This window comes from Arachis hypogaea, chromosome 14 (assembly GCF_003086295.3).
Source record: "Arachis hypogaea cultivar Tifrunner chromosome 14, arahy.Tifrunner.gnm2.J5K5, whole genome shotgun sequence".
NCBI classification, from domain to species: Eukaryota; Viridiplantae; Streptophyta; class Magnoliopsida; order Fabales; family Fabaceae; genus Arachis; species Arachis hypogaea.
This window is the reverse complement of record NC_092049.1, coordinates 138,570,249-138,591,390: the sequence shown is the minus strand read 5'-3', so window position 1 is coordinate 138,591,390 and position 21,142 is coordinate 138,570,249. Positions and strand designations below refer to the sequence as shown.

The following is a 21,142-nucleotide window of genomic DNA, read 5'->3' as shown; positions in this document are numbered from 1 at the left end:
CTAGAGGCCTCCGCCACACAATAGGACAAATAAAAGTGAACACAGACGTGACTTTTCATAGGGAAATCGGCATGGCAGCATCAGCAGCGGTGGTCAGAGACTGGCAATGAAAAATCATCACTGGGACAACATCAACATTCAAGACAACATCAGCTTTAGCAGCAGAAGCGCAAGCATACAGAGAAGCTCTAATTATCATTAAAAATCTACAGATAAGAAATTGCATAATTGAAACAGATTGCTTACCTTTGGTTCAAGTGATTAAGGCAAGAACGCCCTTAGCTGAAGCAGACGCAATCATCAGAGTTATTCTCCTACTGTTGGAAGAGGCTCCGGATGTGGGAGCTACTTGGACTCCACGAGAAGGCAACAATCTAGCTCACCAACTGGCAGCGATGGCAGCGGAAAATCAGTTACAGAGGCAATGGTCAATTATTCCACCTGTACAGCTTAGGAATACAATCAGAACAGAAGCAGGATTCGCAATTCTTCAGTATAATCAATATAATCGAGATCAAGACAATCAGGTTTCAGTTTCAACCAGCTTTCAAGGAGGCCAAAAGGAAGAGAGATTACCTGGGAGGGTGGAAACGGAAACCTGTGACAGACACGCAGTTGAAGGAGAAGAGCGATCTCAACCCATGATTCCACAATGGCCGATCAATAGTATCAGCAACAGCACCATCAACATAGCGAGAAGGGTCAACACACGGAGGCTGACGGACTTACTACTTCGGAGGAGGTTGCGCAGCAGAGGAGCAACAGCAGCTATGTCATGGCCCTGAGACCAGGAATTTCAAGACGGAACCAAGGTTACAACCACGGAAGCCATAAAGGCAGGTCTGCGACGCCGGGGGAATACGGCAGTACCGGGGGCGGATATGCGGTAAATTCAGGCGGGTGTCTTCGTTGAGGATGAACAACCTCGTCATCGGTTCCATGCATCATGTTCCCGAGATTTTGACGGAGGTGGCGATGACAAAGGCGGAGCGGCGAGACAGTGCCATCAAGGAAGAAGAGAGGTGCTTCGTTAGGTCGGGTTCGGGGTGTTAGAGGGTTGGGTTGCTTGGCGAATTCGGGTTCCGGGTGTTTGGTTGGGTTGATTCGCTGGTCCAGAACCAAGTCCAAAAAATATATATATAATATTAGATAATTAATAAAAATTTATTATTTTTAATCAACATTTGATTAATATTCTAAATCTGGGTATTAAATTATAAACTATAAATTCTAATAATATAAAAATAAAATATTAATAATGTTGATTAATATTGATAAAAAATGTTGGTCCCTAATTTTTTTGTCATGAAAGACAATATTTTTTATAGGTTGTTCAGGTTTAATATCATTTATTTTAATTTGAACATATCATATGCATCTTATGCGAGAAAGAGAATGAAAATGCAAATAATTTATTCTTAAGGTGCAATACAGGGTGAAAAATATGGAGCTGGTTAAAAATGCTCAACACTTTTTAGGTAGCATCATAGAATAATATAAAGGACTATACAACTTGAGTTAAGGTTAAGTGGTATAAAACTGCCAAAGATTTTTCTACATGTATTCTAAGAATATAGATTAAATATATTATAAAAAAATATTTTAATATTATTTATTATAAAAATAAAATAGCTCGTTCAATTCTTTGCCATATAGTCAATTTGAATTAGTAGAAATTCAATCATGTTTAAAATTAAAACAAAAGAAGATTTCGGAAGATAACATTGTGAATGTGAATATTGAGTACCCTTGATGACTTGATAAGTTGGGATAGAAATAGAATAGAGCACATGTTGAGAGGATATGATTCAGACCATGAGGGTTTCTTTTTTGACGAGAAATTTTAAACCCGCTAATAATAAGAATTCCCATGTTACTTGTTTAGGTTAGTAGTTCAGCTAAGAAAATGAATAAATTAATTAATTTCATTGGGCAGCAAAGTAAAGCGATCTGCAATTACGTGTTCACAAAGGGTCCCTACGTCGCATAATCGAATTTGATCAACTCATCCACATGGGTGATGGTCCCTTCTTTATAAGTTGTTAACACCATACTTGACACAAGTTTATAGGATCAAAAAGAGGCTAAAATTAACAATTTCATCGGCATCTATCGTGTCTCTTTGGAATTATTAAATAATAATAATAACAATTTAATACGTTTGAACTACGGAATAGGTTGTGTTCATGTATGTTACACAACATTGTTCTTCATATTCTAATTACTAACGAGTCCCTCAGAAGATATGCTATGGAAGGGGAAAAAAAAAAGGAAAAGAGATATACCGAGGAGGAACGGATGGATTTTCTTATATATATTTTATTTATTTAAATTTAAATATCCTATTATAATTAAATTTTACATAATTAACTTTCGTATCATTTCTATTCTAATAAAAATAAAAATTTAAAAAATAATTCTAAAATATTTTTAATATGTATTTTAAATTTTATTTTTAACTAAATTTTAATAATGGGTTAAATTAGTTTAAGATATAATTATTATTGCATGTTAAAATATGTAAAACTAATTTATTATACAATAATACATTATAAAAAGATAAATTACTCTCAAATTTTTTAAAATACCTAAAGAATTGGATAGTACAATTAAGGCTATTTTTTTATATAAAAAATGTTGATATTTTTATTAAAAATAGAATTATTTGATGTAATTATACGTGGGATATATTTTACAGGAAGAGAGTTAATATATAAAATGTGTGTTGACACATGTCATCATCATAGTAACACGCAGATTACATGTTAAACATTTTTTTATATTTTTACAATACAATAATACACTTTAAATATCAATATTCAATCAAAATACTATATTTATCTCTATATTAAAAATAATTTCTGACATATTAATATAAGATTATTTCAAACCTGTCGTACAAGTTGCAAGAGTAATCAAAAAAGTTGGAAACAAAATAATGCAAAAGAAAGAATGAATGTAAAGTACACAGCCACGTGTCGGAGAGAAGGAAGGAGAATCGATTACAATTTGCAAGTTGCATTAAATTTTTATAGAAAAAGAATAGAACAGGTATATTTGTTTGTTTATTGCTCTAGACAATTGTATATTTTCTTATTCCGTTCTTACGAAAATTTAGTGAACTTAATTTAACAGCATTGATTTTGAATAATTATTTCCATAAAATTAAGTATTTAAAACAATTTATGTAACAAAACCATGCGTTTTAAAATTGTAGAATAAAATTAAAAATAAAAATAATATTCCAAATCAGCATCTCAAAAAAATATGAATTATAGAAAATAAAAAATTTATTTAGTTTTTATGATACATAAAATTTTTATTTCATACTAATATATTACAATCATATTAGATGTATATTAAAATTAATTATATCATAAAAATAAGTTAAATTATATATATATAATAATTAATTTTAATATATAAATAATATTTTTAAAATATTGATTTTTTTAATTGTTTTTATAGATCCCAAGAAGAAAAAATAGCAGGGAAGGGAAGGCGTCACGTCAGTTTGACAGAAGGAGAGTATGATGTACACACTTTATTTGATAAATCCTCATGTTTGACACGTCAGCACGTGCAAGTTGGTCCTGTTAAGAGGGCTTGTTAGGTGACGCGTGGCAATGAGGAAAAAGAGGGAAAGTGCAAGTTGGGAGCTAAAAGGGTGGGTCCCACTACCGGATCTGCTAATAATACTCTTTATCTGATCTCCTACTTACTAACGCTAGCTACTTGCTCTTGCCGTGTTGTCCGGAGAGATTCCCTTTCAGATTTTGTCTCCTTTCTCCTTTCTTTCTCTTCCAACCATTCTCCACCCTTTGATCTCAATCATCTTCTTCCATATCTACGGCCCCTGTTCTCCTCCCTAATTTTCTGTCCCCTCCAACTTGCTATACAAAAATACCAAACACAAGTCACCAATTTTTTTTTTGAAATAAGAAGTCACCAAATTAAATCATCAATTTTAGTTTATTTCGTACACTATAATCATTTTTCATAAATGAATGAATTAAGTCTAAAGTAATTTTTATAGTTCCACTGGAATTTTAAAATAGTTTCTAAAATTAATAATTATTTCTATTTATTTCTAAAAATATATTTTAGGATTTAAAATTATTTTTGATAGTTTTTGTCTATCATTAGTCATTGAAAAGTTGAGATGAATCATTTTCTACCATATTAGCACTCCAAAAACGACGTAATATTGTTTTTAGCGCGTATTTTGGCCAAAACGATGTCACGTGGTGTATTATTCTGTCCATAACGTTAAATTTGAACCCCAACTTGTATTCCTTTTTTTTCTTCTACTCTTTAATGACTCTGCTATAACACACTGTTGGTATTATTTTCCTCACGGAAAAACCAAGTCGCCTCCATAAAGAATAATCGTCACCGTCGTTACTGTGCTGGGTTGTTGACCCGCGTAGTTTCTATTAAAGTAAGAGTTTGAAAAAGAAAAAGATAAATTTTGATGTCTTCTGTCTTTTCTTCAGATTCATGACTCTCTCTTTTAGCCGCTAAATTTGGTGTTATTTGCTGTTTTTTGTTAGGACATGTGTGTTTATTTCTTTGAATTGTGTTGATTTTGCATTCTTCTATTTTGTTGTTGTTACCAAATTTTCCTCCATCTAAGAATTAAATTACCAAGTTATCATAATTTACATATTCTATTTAGTGTAGAAATACATTTATCTACTGCTAAAAATATTATTATCTACCTTTATTCTTGTAATGCATTTATCTATTATTAAAATTATTATTATCTTAATTTTCATATTCTATCTAGTAACTAGTTATTATTTGATTTTTTAATAATTTAAAATTATTTATTCTTCATTCAGCTATCGATTCATCATAGATTCTGATTGACTTATTATTAAAGTTCTTAAGTATGTTACTTTTACTGTTATATAAAACTAAAAACTGTTGATATTGATTTGATTAGCTTTTTTGGTAAAGTAATGTGTATTTTATTTTTAACCTATGAAGTTAAAAATATGCTAAAAATTAAGGAAGAATTTAATTATAAAAGCTTGTTTCGAAGGAAGGCTTGAGGTGCAGTTGGATATATAAACTTAACATTAAAAAATGAAAGGTAGCAAAAAGTTTATGATTGTGAATGAATATAAAGGATTAATTAGTTTATATTGGTACTTCACTATATATATATTGTATTACTTTATTATTAAGTACTGTAGTTACAATTTCAATGAATGAGATTCAGTTTTATCCTTTCACTTCCACTTTCACGTTTCACCCTTTTACTACTTTCACTTTTCACGTTTCAAGTCTCTTTCTCCTTTTCAATTCAACTTCCTGCATCCATGCATGAGAACACACTCATGCTTTCAATTTCTTACTCTATTTCAATTGCTATTATGATATCCAGAGCCTGAGATCCTGCTTCTCCTCAAATTCTGATTCATCTTTCATTTTTTTTCTCAATTTTTTTGGTCCCAATTTTTGCCCCAATTTTATTTTGTCCCTTTCTTGATTTCTTCAATTTGGTGTTTTATAATGTCAATTACTCTATCAGAATCTTCAACCAAGAGATCGATCTCTCCAATTTCTGAGAAGTTGGATCACAATAATTATAATATATGGAGACACCAAGTTTTGCTTACAATTCAGAGTTTAAGTCTTGAAGATCACTTGTACCAAAGCAAGATTCCACAACAATATGAAGAAGATGCTGCCAAGAAGACAAAAACAGAAACCGAAGCCTTCAAACAATGGAGATTAGATGATCTTACTCTATCAACGTGGGTTCTTGCATCAGTCACAAAGCCCTTCAAGAACAAGATTCTTCAGTGTCATCGATTTTATGAGATTTGAAATGCACTCAATGACTATTTTGTTGAGACCTCTGCCACAAGAATTCAAAGCTTAAAAGCTCAACTGAAATCAGTAAGAAAAATTGGATCGATACCAGATTATCTTTCATAATCCAGGACCTTGTTGACTCTCTACAATTTATTGGATATCAAATTCAACAAGATGACCATATCTCAGCAATTCTTGATGGTTTATCTGAGGAGTATACCGTCTTTATCACTTCTGTAATGTCAAAATTATATACCTACAACGTGCCTGAAGTCGAGTCTTTCCTTAAAGCCTATGATGATATGTTGGAAAGATACAAGAAACCACAAGGTGGCATCCCAATGGCAAATCTGGCACAAGCACCATCACCCTATACCAATCAATTTCAGAGAGGTTCTTTTCTTCGAAGAGGAAGAGGGGGAAGATTTGGAAGAGGAGGTCGTTTTTTTAATCAAAGTAATCGACCTCAGTGTCAACTTTGTGGTCGCCAAGGCCATGTGGTTCAAACTTGCTTCCATAGATTCGATCCTAATTTTCAATCACCACAATCTACATTTTCCTACTCTAACACACAACCACCACCACCATCATCACAGTTCCATCAACCAAGAGCTTATTTCTCAAATCCTCAGAATTATCAGGAATCTGTATGGTACCCAGATTCAGGAGCAAGCCACCATGTTACACCAGATTCACTCAACTTGCTGAATTCCAACTCTTCAATTCCAGATTCTGATCAATTGTTTGTAGGTAATGGTCAAGGTACGAAAATTCTAGCTCAAGGAACCTCAATTCTTTGTGATAAAGACAGTAAAATCAAGTTTCTTTTAAATAAATTACTTCATGTTCCTGAAATCACACAGAATTTATTAAGTGTATCTCAATTTGCTTTAGATAATCATGTCTATTTTGAATTTTGGCCTTATGATTGTATTGTGCGTGATCAGGACTCTCAAAAAATTTTTCTCCAAGGCAAAGCTAAAAATGGCATATACTCCTTTCAAAATTTATTTGTTCCCGTGTCTAATAAATCCTTAATGCATAGTTCTCTGAATAATTCTGTTTCTTGTAAGCATAGCATTACAAATTCTTCTATTAAGAAAGCATTTGTAGCTCAAAGTAACAAAAATGTAACCCTTGACCTTTGGCATAAACGCCTAGGTCACAGTTCAATAAAAACTGTACTTTCTGTCTTGAAAACATGTGGAGTTCTTGTCCAATTTGATTCTAATTTTGTTCAAATATGTGAATATTGTGCTATGAAAAAAATGCATCAGTTGCCTTTTGCAAAATCTGAATCAGTATATACAGCACCATTAGATCTTGTTTTTGTTGATATTTGGGGTCCCGCTTTTATGATGTCTAGAAATGGATATAGATACTACATCTCATTTGTAGATGCTCATACAAAATACATAACTATTTTTTTACTCACTCATAAATCTCAGTCACTACAAGCATTGAAAAATTATAAAGTGTTTATGAAAACTCAAACAGGATTGAAGATTAAGGCTTTGCAAACTGATAGAGGTATGGAATTCATGTCACACTCCTTCACTCAATTTTTAACTGAACATGGTATTATGCATAGAATCTCATGTCCCTACACACATCAACAACAAGGTAGTGTAGAGAGAAGATATAGGCATATAACTGAAGTAGGATTGTCACTTTTGGCTACTGCTGCATTACCAATGTTATTTTGGGAAGACTCCTTTCTATCAGCAGTATATATCATTAATAGGTTATCAAGTTCTGCATTAGAGAATAAATCACCTTTTGAAACTTTATTTAGAAAATTACCAGATTATAAGAGCTTTAAAATATTTGGATGTGCTTGCTTTTCTTATTTAAGATATTCTAACAAAGTAAAGTTTGCTTTCAAATCAGAAAAGTGCTTATTTTTTGGCTATGATAGTAACTACAGGGGTTATAAGTGCATGACTAAAGATGAAAAAATTCACTATTCAAGACATGTGATATTTGATGAAACTGAATTTCCTTACAATTCTCTATTTCACAATAAAAATTCAGTAGTGAACCATGATACAGTCAAAGATCTGCCAACTTTTACATTCAACACTTCACCCAAGACTTCTAACCCTTTCCAAACTCTACCTCTTCTAAATATCTTAGATTCTACCTCATCGACTACCTGTCCTGACACTCAAATTACTAAGCATACCTCTTCTAGTACTAGCCTCGATCAGAATTCTTCCATCCCAATTTCAGGTCTTGAAATCTGTTTACCTTTTGAAAATCCTACAAACACTAGTTCTACTACATCTTCTAATACTCATAATATGCTCACAAGATCAAAAACCAGAAACAATAGACCTCAAGCATTAGCTATAACTTCAGTAGAACCTTATGATTTGATTAACAATACCCCAAAGAATGTTAAACAAGCTCTTCAGTGTTTACATTGGAAAAATGCAATTGATGCTGAAATCCAAGCTTTAATAAGATGTAACACCTGGAATTTAGTTGAACCACCAAAGCATAAAACTGTTATTGATTCTAAATGGGTATTTGCTATAAAAAGAGATCCATTAGGCAACATCATCAGGTACAAAGCCATGTTAGTTGCGAAGGGTTTTTTGCAGGTTGAAGGAATAGATTACAGCCAAATATACAGTCCAGTTGTGAGACTTACTACTATGAGAATTGTAATTACTATAGCTCTATCACGTGGATGGACACTAAGGCAGTTTGATTTTGATAATGCCTTTCTGAATGGTATTCTTGAAGAAGAGGTATACATGTCTCCACCAGCTGGTTACCAATTTGAAAATGCATCACAGGTTTGTAAGTTGAACAAGGCAATCTATGGATTGAAGCAAGCTCCAAGAGCTTGGTTCAATATATTGACTGCTACGTTATTACAGTTTGGTTTTACTAAAATCAAAAGTGATATTTCATTGTTTGTTAAACACACTAATACATCTACCACCTTTCTCTTAGCCTATGTAGATGATATTGTTGTCACTGGAAGTGACCCTTGTGAAATAGACAAACTCATCTCTGATCTTAATAAAACTTTTTCGCTTAAAGATCTTGGAAAACTCAGTTATTTTCTTGGGTTAGAATTCTCCTATTTAACAAATGGATCCATTCTTATTTCTCAACAAAAGTATGCTCGAGATCTATTACAAAAAGCCAAAATGGACACTGCAAAATCAATGCCTACCCCTATTGTCTCAGCCTTGAAGCTTACATCAAATGGTGCTGAACATTTTCAGGATCCAAAACTGTATAGAGAGATTATTGGATCACTTCAGTATTTGACTATTTCAAGACCAGATCTTGCTTTCTCTGTAAACAAGGTCTCTCAATACATGCACTCTCCAACAATTGAGCACTGGAAAGCTGTCAAACGCATCCTCAAATATATTGCAGGTACAGTATCAGCAGGTATTAAATTTCAAAAATGTGCTGATTTGAGACTACTTGCATTCGCAGATGCAGATTGGGCAGGGGATTTGGAGGACAGGAAATCGGTTACTGCTATTGTGTATACTTAGGAAGCAATTTGGCATCATGGAGGAGCAATAAGCAAGCCAAAGTTAGTCGTAGTAGCACTGAGGCAGAGTATAGGAGCATGGCAGCATCTCAGTCTGAACTAGTGTCTATACAGTATCTTCTAAAGGAGCTTCGAATTCCACAATCCATAGCACCTACTATTTACTGTGATAATCAAAGTGCTTGCTCATTAGCGGTTAACCCGATCCTTCATACTAGGTGCAAACACATGGAAATCGACCTTCACTACCTAAGAGAGATAGTGAATCAAAAACAACTCTATGTCCTCCATATACCTTCTATAGATCAGATTGGGGATATTTTCCCCAAACCCCTCTCAGCATCTCTATTTTACAAATTTCGAGACAAACTTAGAGTGGTTCTTCAACCCACTACTAAGTTTGAGGGGAGCTGTGAATGAATATAGGGATTAATTAGTTTATATTGGTACTTCACTATATATATATATATTGTATTACTTTATTATTAAGTACTGTAGTTACAATTTCAATGAATGAGATTCAGTTTTATCCTTTCACTTCCACTTCTACGTTTCACCCTTTTACTACTTTCACCTTTCACGTTTCAAATCTCTTTCTCCTTTTCAATTCAACTTCCTGCATCCATGCATGAGAACACACTCATGCTTTCAATTTCTTACTCTATCTCAATTTTGCTATTAATGATGACGAATTTGAAAAACTGAACTTAGAAATACAATGTTATGTATTACTGAAATTGAGAAGAATTTTGCAGATGCATTAAAAGTTTGCTTATTTCTATATAAAAGTAGCTCTCTTAATAGCAGTAGTCTTTGTTTCAAAATAAAATCAAGTCTTTTAATTTTTGAAATGTTGCAAAAATGTTGATAAATAATAATAGATTGTGAATGAGGATTTTTATTTGTGGTTAAAGTATGTATATATGATGTTATACTTTGATTCTTTATAATTGATTTGGGTGTCATCTACTCTTTTTTATTGTGAATAAAAGTTAGAATCCAAACTCAGCAACTGTGGTGCATGACTTAATTAATATTTTTGTTATTCTACTTCAACCTAAATCTCTCAAACTACATATTAATATTTTTGTTTTTAAACATCTATAATATTATGTTTCAGATGGAATTAGTGTTAAATCAAGAAAGTTCTATTTCTTGTGGTTCTTTGAGCAACGCTTTCATTAATATAGTTAGTTTTCTGTTTAATTATTGTGATTTTTTATGTTTGAGGGTTGTGAATTAGAACTTTATTTTTTTAGTGCGAATGAAGACTGAAAAATGGGGATTGATGGATGTGATGTGTTGTTAGGATTTAACAATAGATGCTTGATTTTTGTAAACTCAGTGGTTTAGTCCAAATTACTTGTTCATGATTTAGGGTAATGGAGAGGAGGAAAATTTTCAATCATTTTTGTAGTAATGCATGGTTATAAATGATTTAAGCCATTGAGTTATGAAATTATTATTTTATCTAGACTCCGAAATATGTGGAACTAAATATAGCTTCCCATATTTTCAATCAAAATATTCAATGAAAATTGATAGTAAGTACGGAAGTAAGATTTTGAAATTTAGGTATAGAAGAGAATATAAGAAAAGAAAAGAGAACAAAAGAAAAATTTAGAGATTAAAATTTTTAAATTTGATTCCAGGATCAAATTGTCACAAAAAAATTTACTAATCTACGTCAGTTAGTTGGTACTTGATCAGCGTATTAGAGACGAGTCCACATCAGGTTTCTGATGGTGCGTCTATTGACAAAAAATGCTTAAAGGACGACTTTGGGTCACGAGGTACAACTTAAGAAATGAATATAAGTAATTATTAATTTTATGGACTACTTTGAGTCTCTGTAATTTTAGAGACCACTTTAAAGTTTAACTCTAAATGAATATAAATAGTTCTTTCCATAACATTATGTCAGTCATAAGAATAGATAAATGAAATTGATTTGAATAATATACGGAGATTTCTTTTAATTAAATTAATATTTGGTTAATAGGATTTATTTAGTTTTTATTTTTATTTTTTTATTTCTAGTTTTAGCATAAAAGAAAGGGAAATAATTAAATCTTGTGGCATTATAGTTGTATGTGTTGTGTGGGGGTGGTACTACTACAACTAGTACTACCGTGCCATCACTTGCTTTGCTGGCCTACTTTTTACGTCTCATTTTTTCTTCCCTACTTGCATTCTCTATGTTGCACGGTTGACAATTGACATCATTACTTATTTCCATTTTCCTGTTCATCATTGTACATGTTGCAAATAATTAAGTGAATTTGATGAATAAATAATAAATGATTAGCATCTCATACATATTTTGGAGTTTAGCTAATTACTATGCAGTACCAGTAAGTAATTACTAGCTAGGTCATGTTTTCTCATTAAAGGAAAAAATGAAAGCTAGAAAAGAAAAATACTAGTTATATCTTGTATGAGTTTTATTCCATGATTTTGACTACAAGATTAATAAGCTTATCCCAATAAGATTATAAGTCTTTGCATAAAATGGCAATCAAGAGATTATCGGATGAATTTGAGAAATTTAGATAATAGAGATAAATACACTAAAAAAATCAAGCTTTCAGATGAAGAAAAAGTTTAAAAAGTTAAATCCTTGATAAAGTATTTTAGAATAGTTTATTTATTGATTAAGGTCTAATTACAAATATTGTAAAAATCACGTTTTATAGAGGATTACAAAGGATAATGAATTAATGATATCCGCATCATCCACCAACGTTAAAAGTGGCAATAACACTAATTAAGTGAAGCAATTTGATTCCTACAATAATCCTGAACCAATTATTGTGATTAAGACTTAATGGACCATTATTGTATAATTAACTTACACATGCATGCATGCATTGCTGCCGATACCATTTATGTTTGGAATTACTGCAGTACTACAAGATATTGAAACAAAAATATAAAAATACAAAATTATATATATAATAAATAAGATATAAATATTGTGGTTAAAGATTTTGAATTAATATATTTTGTATTTTTTATAAAAAAATCACAAAAATATTAATAAGAGATATAAATTTTTTATTTTTTTATTAATTCTATTAATTTTTTATAATTATATTTGTTATATTATATTTTTCTTTTTAAAACTTTTGTACGAAACAAGTAATAATAAATTAAATTTTTATAATTTATTTTTTATATTTATTTTATTGTTAAATAAAATATAAAAAATTAATTTATATATTTTTTTTAATTTTATCTTTAATATTTTATCTTATCATGTTATGATGATCAAATACAACCTTACGGTGATTATCAGCTTTTTAAAGAGATTATTCGGGCTAATTAAAGAGTAAGGTTAATTAATTAAGACTACTTAAGACCACGGGGTATCATGATCACTTATATTGATGAGTCACCTATCTAGACCTAGCTAAAATCTTAGGAGTACTACTAAATACTGTAACTGTTAAACACCTGGATCATACGCAATTACTTCCCATAAGTAAACACACATTTCTAAGTGCATAATATGCCTAAGTCTCCTAATTAGTAATTACTGGCTTGAAATAATAAGTTTACATGGCACTGTTAGATTCTTAAATATAACGTTCCAAGACTTTGGAATAGAGAATAGAACCTTGGACAGAATGTCATATATACTCCTAGGTTGTGGTATTATAATGTAAAATGATTGAATAATATATAACAAGTGTCAATATAATATATTGTTTTGATCCCATCAAGGTGCTATACGGGTGTCAAATGAAGGATCAATCAAACTTGAGCCAAATGGACGAAAAGAAGGCAGAAAAAAAGAATGAATGAATGAATGAAAGAATGCATGAATTTCTACTAAATAAATACATACATTTAAATAAAATGTCATTGTCTGCTGATTTCAACAGAGCAATAACTTGGAGCCTCTACCGCTCTAGTTTACATCTCTTTCAAATAGAAAATTAAGTCACATAAAAAGTAGTGTTTTTTAAAGCTCAACTTGTAATCGTATATGCACTTAATTATGTATTATTATATACTAGAGTATTGCTAATAATATAAGATATATATTCTAAGGGTATTATAAAAAACTATTTAAGTAATTTTTTTGAAACTTTTATATCTCTAATAAAAAATTTATTATTATACTCTTAAAATATAAGTTTACTAAATTTATATAATAAAGTGTTACTGTCGTTTAATTTTTATAATTTTGAAGTAAACATAGAATATAATAAATAAGCATGTACAGAAATATTAACAAGCTAAGATTAATAAGCAACTATGCAAGTATCATTCAAATTCTCTAAACAATTTTTATCAAAATAAATAATAAGAAAACGATACTATAGGACAATATAATTTATTTTTTTTAACAATTAATTAATAATATTTAAAAATATAATATTAAATTATTAAACTAAAAAAATTGAATTACTGACTAAAAATACTAATTAATACAAATCAAAATTACTAATCCTTAAAATTTTCTCTAAAAGAGTCTAAACAGTTATTTTGTGCTTTTTTTTTTCAAAGTAATTAAATTCTGCAGTCCGATTATTTAAAAAATATGTTAGGAAATTAGCACTACTTGAAAAGCATCCATTGCAATTTGGTGTACAAGTTGATGAGTTTGCCAATTTATTTGGTGCTATTCCTAGTATTTGACCAAGGACAATTGATTGATTTAATGGAGTAAAATAAATTGAAATCAATGACAGTTGGACAATACTAGCATCGATTCTCTTAGACAGTTGACGCACCCAGTGGTAAAGTAATATGTTATTTTTACATACTTTTTTTAAAAAAGAATTTCATTTATGTGACACACATAAAAAATAAACTTCTTATCATTCACTGTCTTTCTTTTTCTATTTTTTATTTATTTTCAGTTTACATAATAGAGTGTAGGGGTGCACATGGGCCGGGTGAAGTCGAGTTTGATGTGACCCAGACCCGGCCCAAAATATACACCGGGTCTATTTATTAGACCCGAACCCGGCCCTAGACCCGATGAAACCAATACACTTTCGGGCCACAATTATACCGGGTGAAAACCGGGCCGTTAACATTACATTACATTGATACCTTCTTGTAAGCTAGCATGTAAAAATATCAAAAGTTCCAAGACTCCAACCATTATTTAACATGATAAAATTCACTTAGAAAAATATAACAAGAACCAACCATTCTTCAAACTTAAAGCATAACCACAATCAATACTAAAGTATAACCACAATCAATACTAATATTGTCTAATAATACCAAATATTTAAATACATACAAATAACACAATATTATGCATTCTAAACATAAAACATTAACTTATAGTCTTATAATGACTAATAACACAAAATATTAAGATTTACAATACTTAAATTCTACATAAGAATAGTCATGATCCATCACTAATAACACAAAATATTAATTGTGTATGATGACCGGGCCACCGGGCCGACTTCGGATGATCCGAGCTATGGCCCGGACCCGACCCGAAATAATGACCGGGTCTATTTTTGAGACCCTTACCCGACCCTAAACCCGATGAAATCACACCAAATTAACCCCAAAAGTGTTCGGGACCAGGTCGGGCCGGGTCTGTGCACCCCTAATAGGGTGGTGTTGGTTGAACGTCTGGACTCTCGAGCGATCTATTTTCGCGCTTACCACTTACCGGCCACGATTTTTATTTTGATATTGAAAAGAGTGTGTGAAAAACACGTATTAAATACAATAATATTTAATAATAATTTAAAAATTGACAATATATTTAATATGCACTTCGTGAATTGTATTTTTACAAACAAAACATATTTTTTTATAATACATTTTTTACCTATTGACAATACGTTTTCTGTAAATTATATTTTTACGAATTAAAAATATTTTTTTTCTACAATACGTTTTTAATGAATTGTTTGTACCACAGACACTTCCATAAATTTGTTAAACATCAAATTATCTAACACTTAAATAATTAACCAATACTAGATTAATATATAAAAAGAATAGCCAACCAGCCACTGAACCATTATTTTTTCACAAATAAATGAACTTTTAACTAAAATTATATATATATATATATATATATATATATATATATATATATATAATTTTTTTGAGCTATTTAAATCTTTTCATTCATTAATAAAATTTTTTGTATTTTATTTCAATATTTAAAAATTAAAAAATATTACATACACACAAAAACAAATAACTAAATTAATTATTATATATATTACAAATTACTAAATTACTAATTTTGTGAATTTTTAATTGTCACATAGTGTAATTATAAAAGATTTATAATACTTAATTTTAAAAATATATTTGTGTGTTTTTATGAGCTGAAATCAATTTGACAATTTTTTTTTTGGATAAAATGTAACTAACGCACAATTAAGATGTAAAATATCTTTCCTTGTGTTTACTCATTAAAATTTACATACAGTTCAATCACAATTAGATTTTAAAAATTTTGATCTCGAATTAATTAATTTACATACAGTTAAATTACAATTTAATCCTCCATAATAATAAATAGTAGATACGTAATATTTTTTTTTATCAAATTATTATGTAAAATTTAACGGATAATATTTATATGTACAGCTATTTATTGTGATATATTTATATATAAAAAATTATTATACATATAATAATTTTTAGAGTGAAATTTTATATATTTTAATAGAATTCATAATAAATAGAGTAGTTAATAAATGTTATATAAAAAGTAAAAAAATAATAAATATTTTACTATTTAATAAAACTATAAATATAAAATATATAAATAATTCTATTTTGTTTCGCAACATTAATCTATTGACAATATATATATATATATATATCTTTTTTTATTGTAAAAAATTTAATTAATCTTCTTTTCAAAAATTAATTAATTGTACTAGAAGTCGTTAGATTATCTGGTTGGAGTAACGGAGGGTGATATCTATAAAGAGATTTCGATTTTTAAGTCGGATCTAAAAGATATAAGATATGTAAAATAAATTATGAAAAATTTATGATTTTTTTTTATATAGCTAGTTGTAATTATCTCATCTTATTTTATTATTAAATAAGAGAATAATTTGAATTTAAATATTAGTTAGAAATTATAAGATTGATTTTGATCGTCATCATCTTATCTTATTTGATTAAGATAAGAAAAATATTTAAATTAGAATGTTGGGTTAAGATTTTAGAAATGATTAATACGCTTTTGAATTGTGAGAATGATCCAATTTTACAGTTGTCGAATTCGGTTCGAAAAAGGACCGAAGATCGGATCCGAAACATTAATCCAATTTTTTTTTAATTTAATTATTATTTTATTAATAATTTGAGTAATTATTAGACGATAATAACGATATATAAATTTTCACCGAAGATATTTGATCTAAGTAATTTCTTTGCAGGTATTGTAATCTGGGAGAGAATGGCATCTTAGTATCTCGGGATAGGGGTAGGGGTACCCCCAAATAGATATATGTGTCACGTTGCCATTCCATCACGTGGAGGTTACTTTCCTTGACTTACCGCAGAGCGACACGTGTATGCTATACACCATGCTTCCCCATCCCCATCTCCCAAAAAACCCAACAACAAGACAACACACAAAACTGACGCCCTCGTACGCGCCACCTCTTTACTCCCTCCTCTCGCCACGTGTAACACTGCCAACACCCTTTTCTCCTCCACGTGTCGCCACCTTATCCCATTAAGGACTTTCTCGGTATTTCACCCTCCCCTTTCTCGCTTTCTTCTTTCTTCTTTCTTCTTTCTTCCCCCTTCTTCACTCTTCATTAAAAACTCTTCACTTTTCTTTCTCTCTCTCTCTCTTCCTCCCGATGTTCTTACCGGGAAACTGCGACAGAATGTGAAAAAAACAACGTCAGAATTGTTCAGTTTCACTCACTGCATGGGTACAAAAACCATTTGATTCGACCTTCTTTTTCTTCTGGTTCATCACCAATCTTCGGTTACCTACCAAAAATAAACTTCAATTTTCAAGTCCTCGTGAATTCTGAGCCATCTGGGTATTCTTACTTCCCTGAAAAAGGTAACCTTTTTTCTTCTTTTTTGTTGTTTCAATCCCAAATTCTTCAATGGCACAAGTTGTTGAGGACAGAGAGAACAGCAGAACTCGCATGAGCGATTTCCCAAGAGATCTGTTAAAAAGGTTCATGTCCGTGAACCATCATCACCATCGTGAGCTACAACAACAACAACATCGCCATGGTGATGGAGATGCAGAACAAGAGATTGAGCTGAGCCTTGGTCTTTCAATGAACGGTCGTTTTGGTGTGGACCCAACAGCGAAGAAGATCAAGAGAACAACATCAATACCCGAATTCTCATTCTCAAAGCCCCTCATCAGAGATGAAGATAATAACAACAGCAATAATAATAATCAAGATATTGGGGGTTACTCTAATAACATGCCAATGCCTTGCACATCGAATCTGATAAGAACATGTTCCCTTCCAACGGAGACAGAGGAGGAGTGGAGGAAGAGGAAGGAGTTGCAGACGCTGAGGAGGTTGGAAGCAAGAAGAAAGCGCTCTGAGAAGCAGCAGAGGAACATCAAGGCCATGAGGGAAAAGAGTAACCGTTCTTCTTCTTCTTTCTCTGAAGATATTGCTGCTTTTGTTGATGGAAATAATAGCAATCTGGTGGAGGCTGCTTTGAATGAATTTAGTAGTTTGGGGAGAACGACGTCGTTGAGTACTAGAGTTGGTGAACTTGGTTTGAATGGAGAGAAGAAAAGTGGTGGTGGTTGTGGTAGTTGTGGTGGTTTGCCACCTCCTTCTCCTCCTCCTTCAAGGGGTCCATTTGGTTCTCCTCAAGGAGCAGGATCATCAGGGATCTCAGAATCTGAGAGTCCACAGGGTCAAGGTAAATCACCAATTTTCCTCTTTATTTTTCGTAATCTCTCTTCTTTTTCTAATTTTGGTGCTTGAGTTTTTAAATTGTGAATTGTGCAAATTTTAATGCACTTTCTCAACTTTAATTGTTTTCTTATATTTAGTCCCTTTTTCCCCCGGTTTTGTGCCAAGTTTTTAGGGTGCCCAAGATGAGACCATTTTACAGAAATCAATGTGAATTTGTTGCACAAATCTGATCAATTTGTATTTCTCTGTAGTCTATTTGTGAGTTGTGTCACGAGTTGCAAGTCTCCGACCATGGTGTTCTGTCTTGTCATGTCATATTATGCCTATTATCTCTGGCCAAAAATTAATCAAAATTTATTTCCTTGTTCAATTTGACATTTGCTTGGTATGATGATTTTGGTGACACCCCAACCACCTACCTTATTAATGGATCATTGTTTTAAGCAGAAATTGCTGTTCCACTTAACTAGGAACTATTTACATTATTACCTGTGTCTTTGTTTGAGGACTTTAGCATACCCCTTATTTTCTTGAATTTGCCATTTTAAGTATATTCAGTTATTTCATAATTTCCCTCTGAATTTTCTTTGGGGTTTTATTATATATGATGGAGCGAGAATCACTCTATGTATAAGGGCAAGGAAGGAGATTTATATGGGTGAGAATCGATTTAGTAAATAAGTAAATTCTTGTTATGGCAAGTGTTTGAGACAACTTAGAATATAAGCAAAAATGTATTGGGATTTTAAGTTCCTTTTGTGAATCCATTCCCATGATTAGAACAATTAGTGTGTTTAAAATCGTGAAGTCTTCTCTGGCTACTACTGAAAATTTTAAAAATTTATAGTGGTCTAAGAAGTAAGAACCGTATTCTAATTTCTAAATGAAGAAATTGAAGTCTTTTCAACTTCATGATCTATAGATTGGGTGTGGGAACAATAGTCAAAATGTTGATCAACACATACTAAATGAAGAAATTGTATTCTCTTTTCAACTGCATTACCTGTAGATTGGGTGTGTAGTTGCATTTGTATTCAAGACACTCCACACAATTTCCTTGATGATCTATTAGTTAAAAATGGGACCCGATCTCTGTTCTTGGATTGTGTTTTCTCTCTCATTTTAGTATTCATGAAGTCTTCACTCTTAAACTCATCGATTGCTAAATTTCAGGGTCAAGACCAGGAGATGTAAGAAGCCCTGTTGGTTCGGACACATTTTCAACTACGATAAGAGACGAGTCCTCCAACAAGCATTCGCCGCCAGCAAACAAGACCAAGGAGATGGTGAAGAGCTTGTTGGAAGACATGCCGTGTGTGTCGACCAAATTCGACGGCCCCAATGGGAAGAAAATAGAGGGGTTTCTTTACAGGTACGGGAAAGGTTTGGAGGTGAGGATAGTGTGCGTCTGCCACGGCAGTTTCCTCACGCCGGCCGAGTTCGTCAAGCACGGTGGTGGTGGTGATGTGTCAAACCCATTGAAGCATATTGTTGTTAGTCCAGGAGGGTGTTTGTAATTTGCATTGGGTGAGAGGCTAAGAGAAAGAAGAACCAATTGATGAGTGATCATTTTTCTTTTTCTTTTGTTGCTCTCTTTGATTCTATGTTAACTCTTATAACTCGCTTACTTCTTCTAATCTTGCATCTGATAATCAAAGTTCATTGCATCCTTTGAATTCATAGATGTTTTGAACTGTTTCATGTGTTTAATTTGTTCCATATTTTGGTGTACCTAGTATGAGAGTGATGGTGTTCCTTGTTTGAGTTTTAATATGCAGTTTTTTAGGGTAAATAATACATCCAATATTCTTTTTATTTGTGCAAGTCCATTCTAATATGACACACTAACATTTTTGTTTATGAAATGGGGTTTACTGTTAAAATAGTTTATGAAAGATTAAGCATGTATTAATTTTGGGGAGATGATAATTTCACTTTTATTTTTTATGATCTTATTTCACACACGATTTTTTTTTGTATTGTACTTAACATGAATTTATAGAAAAGATAAGTGGCATTTACAATATTTATTCTCTTAATGTCTTCAATTTAGAAGATGATATGATTGTGAATTAAATTGATTTTTTCATAATGATACATAATAAATATTCACTGATGTATCATTATTTAGTAGGATTAATTTGATTTATCGTTATATTTTTCAGAAATTAATTTAGAATATTTGATTTTTGAGTATCAAACCGATGAACACATAATTTTTCAGGATTCTTTTTATTATTATCCCTTACAAAATGTGTTAATCTCTTCTATATGAATGATATATTATATTATGATGATAGACTCACACAGTTACACCCCTGAAAAGGGCATATACTGGCTTTTTCTTTTAGGAAAATTAGTGTAGATATGATGAATAATAAATATAAAAAATTAAAAAAATCCACCTAATAGTAGGGGGCCTAGATTAATTTTTCTCCTTATTTGTTTGATCTGTTTAGTTTGTTTCCTTAATTTTAGGCCGATTAAATCTTCTATGTATATTTGTAGGGCGAAGATTTTGATACGGGAAAAGGTGGTTCCTTGTATAAATCATACGAAACTAGAAAAAGAAGATGGGTGAAGTCACCAAAAAAAAAAAAAAGATGGGTGAGGATGTGAATGGATGAGCATGTGACATATGTTGTTTATCATCATTAAAGTAAAAATTATACAAACCAATGGACCAACATCAATTATTATTTCCCACTGTATCTGTCTGTAATCTTGGGTGAGTTTTAACATGGGTTCCTATACGTGGTTTTTCACATTCTTTGTACCTTTTATGTGTGTTGTTGCTTCAAGCATTTGCCATGTGGTGGTGAGTGAAGAGACAAAAAAGCAATAAGTGTATGTTTGTTACTTATAAATTTCATAAGAGATCTAATGATCTATTATTATAGACTTTTATTAATAAAACTGA

The 21,142-nt window shown here is 31.2% G+C and overlaps 1 protein-coding gene across 1 annotated transcript; it reads left to right on the top strand.

Moving 5' to 3' along the window:
• Positions 1–17,119: 17,119 nt before the first annotated feature.
• On the top strand, positions 17,120–19,902 carry LOC112744577 (ninja-family protein AFP3). Its single transcript, XM_025794247.3, has 2 exons — positions 17,120–18,226; positions 19,396–19,902. The coding sequence occupies exons 1-2, from the start codon at positions 17,437–17,439 to the stop codon at positions 19,737–19,739; spliced, it is 1,134 nt and encodes a 377-aa protein (XP_025650032.1). The 5' UTR covers positions 17,120–17,436; the 3' UTR covers positions 19,740–19,902.
• Positions 19,903–21,142: the final 1,240 nt, after the last annotated feature.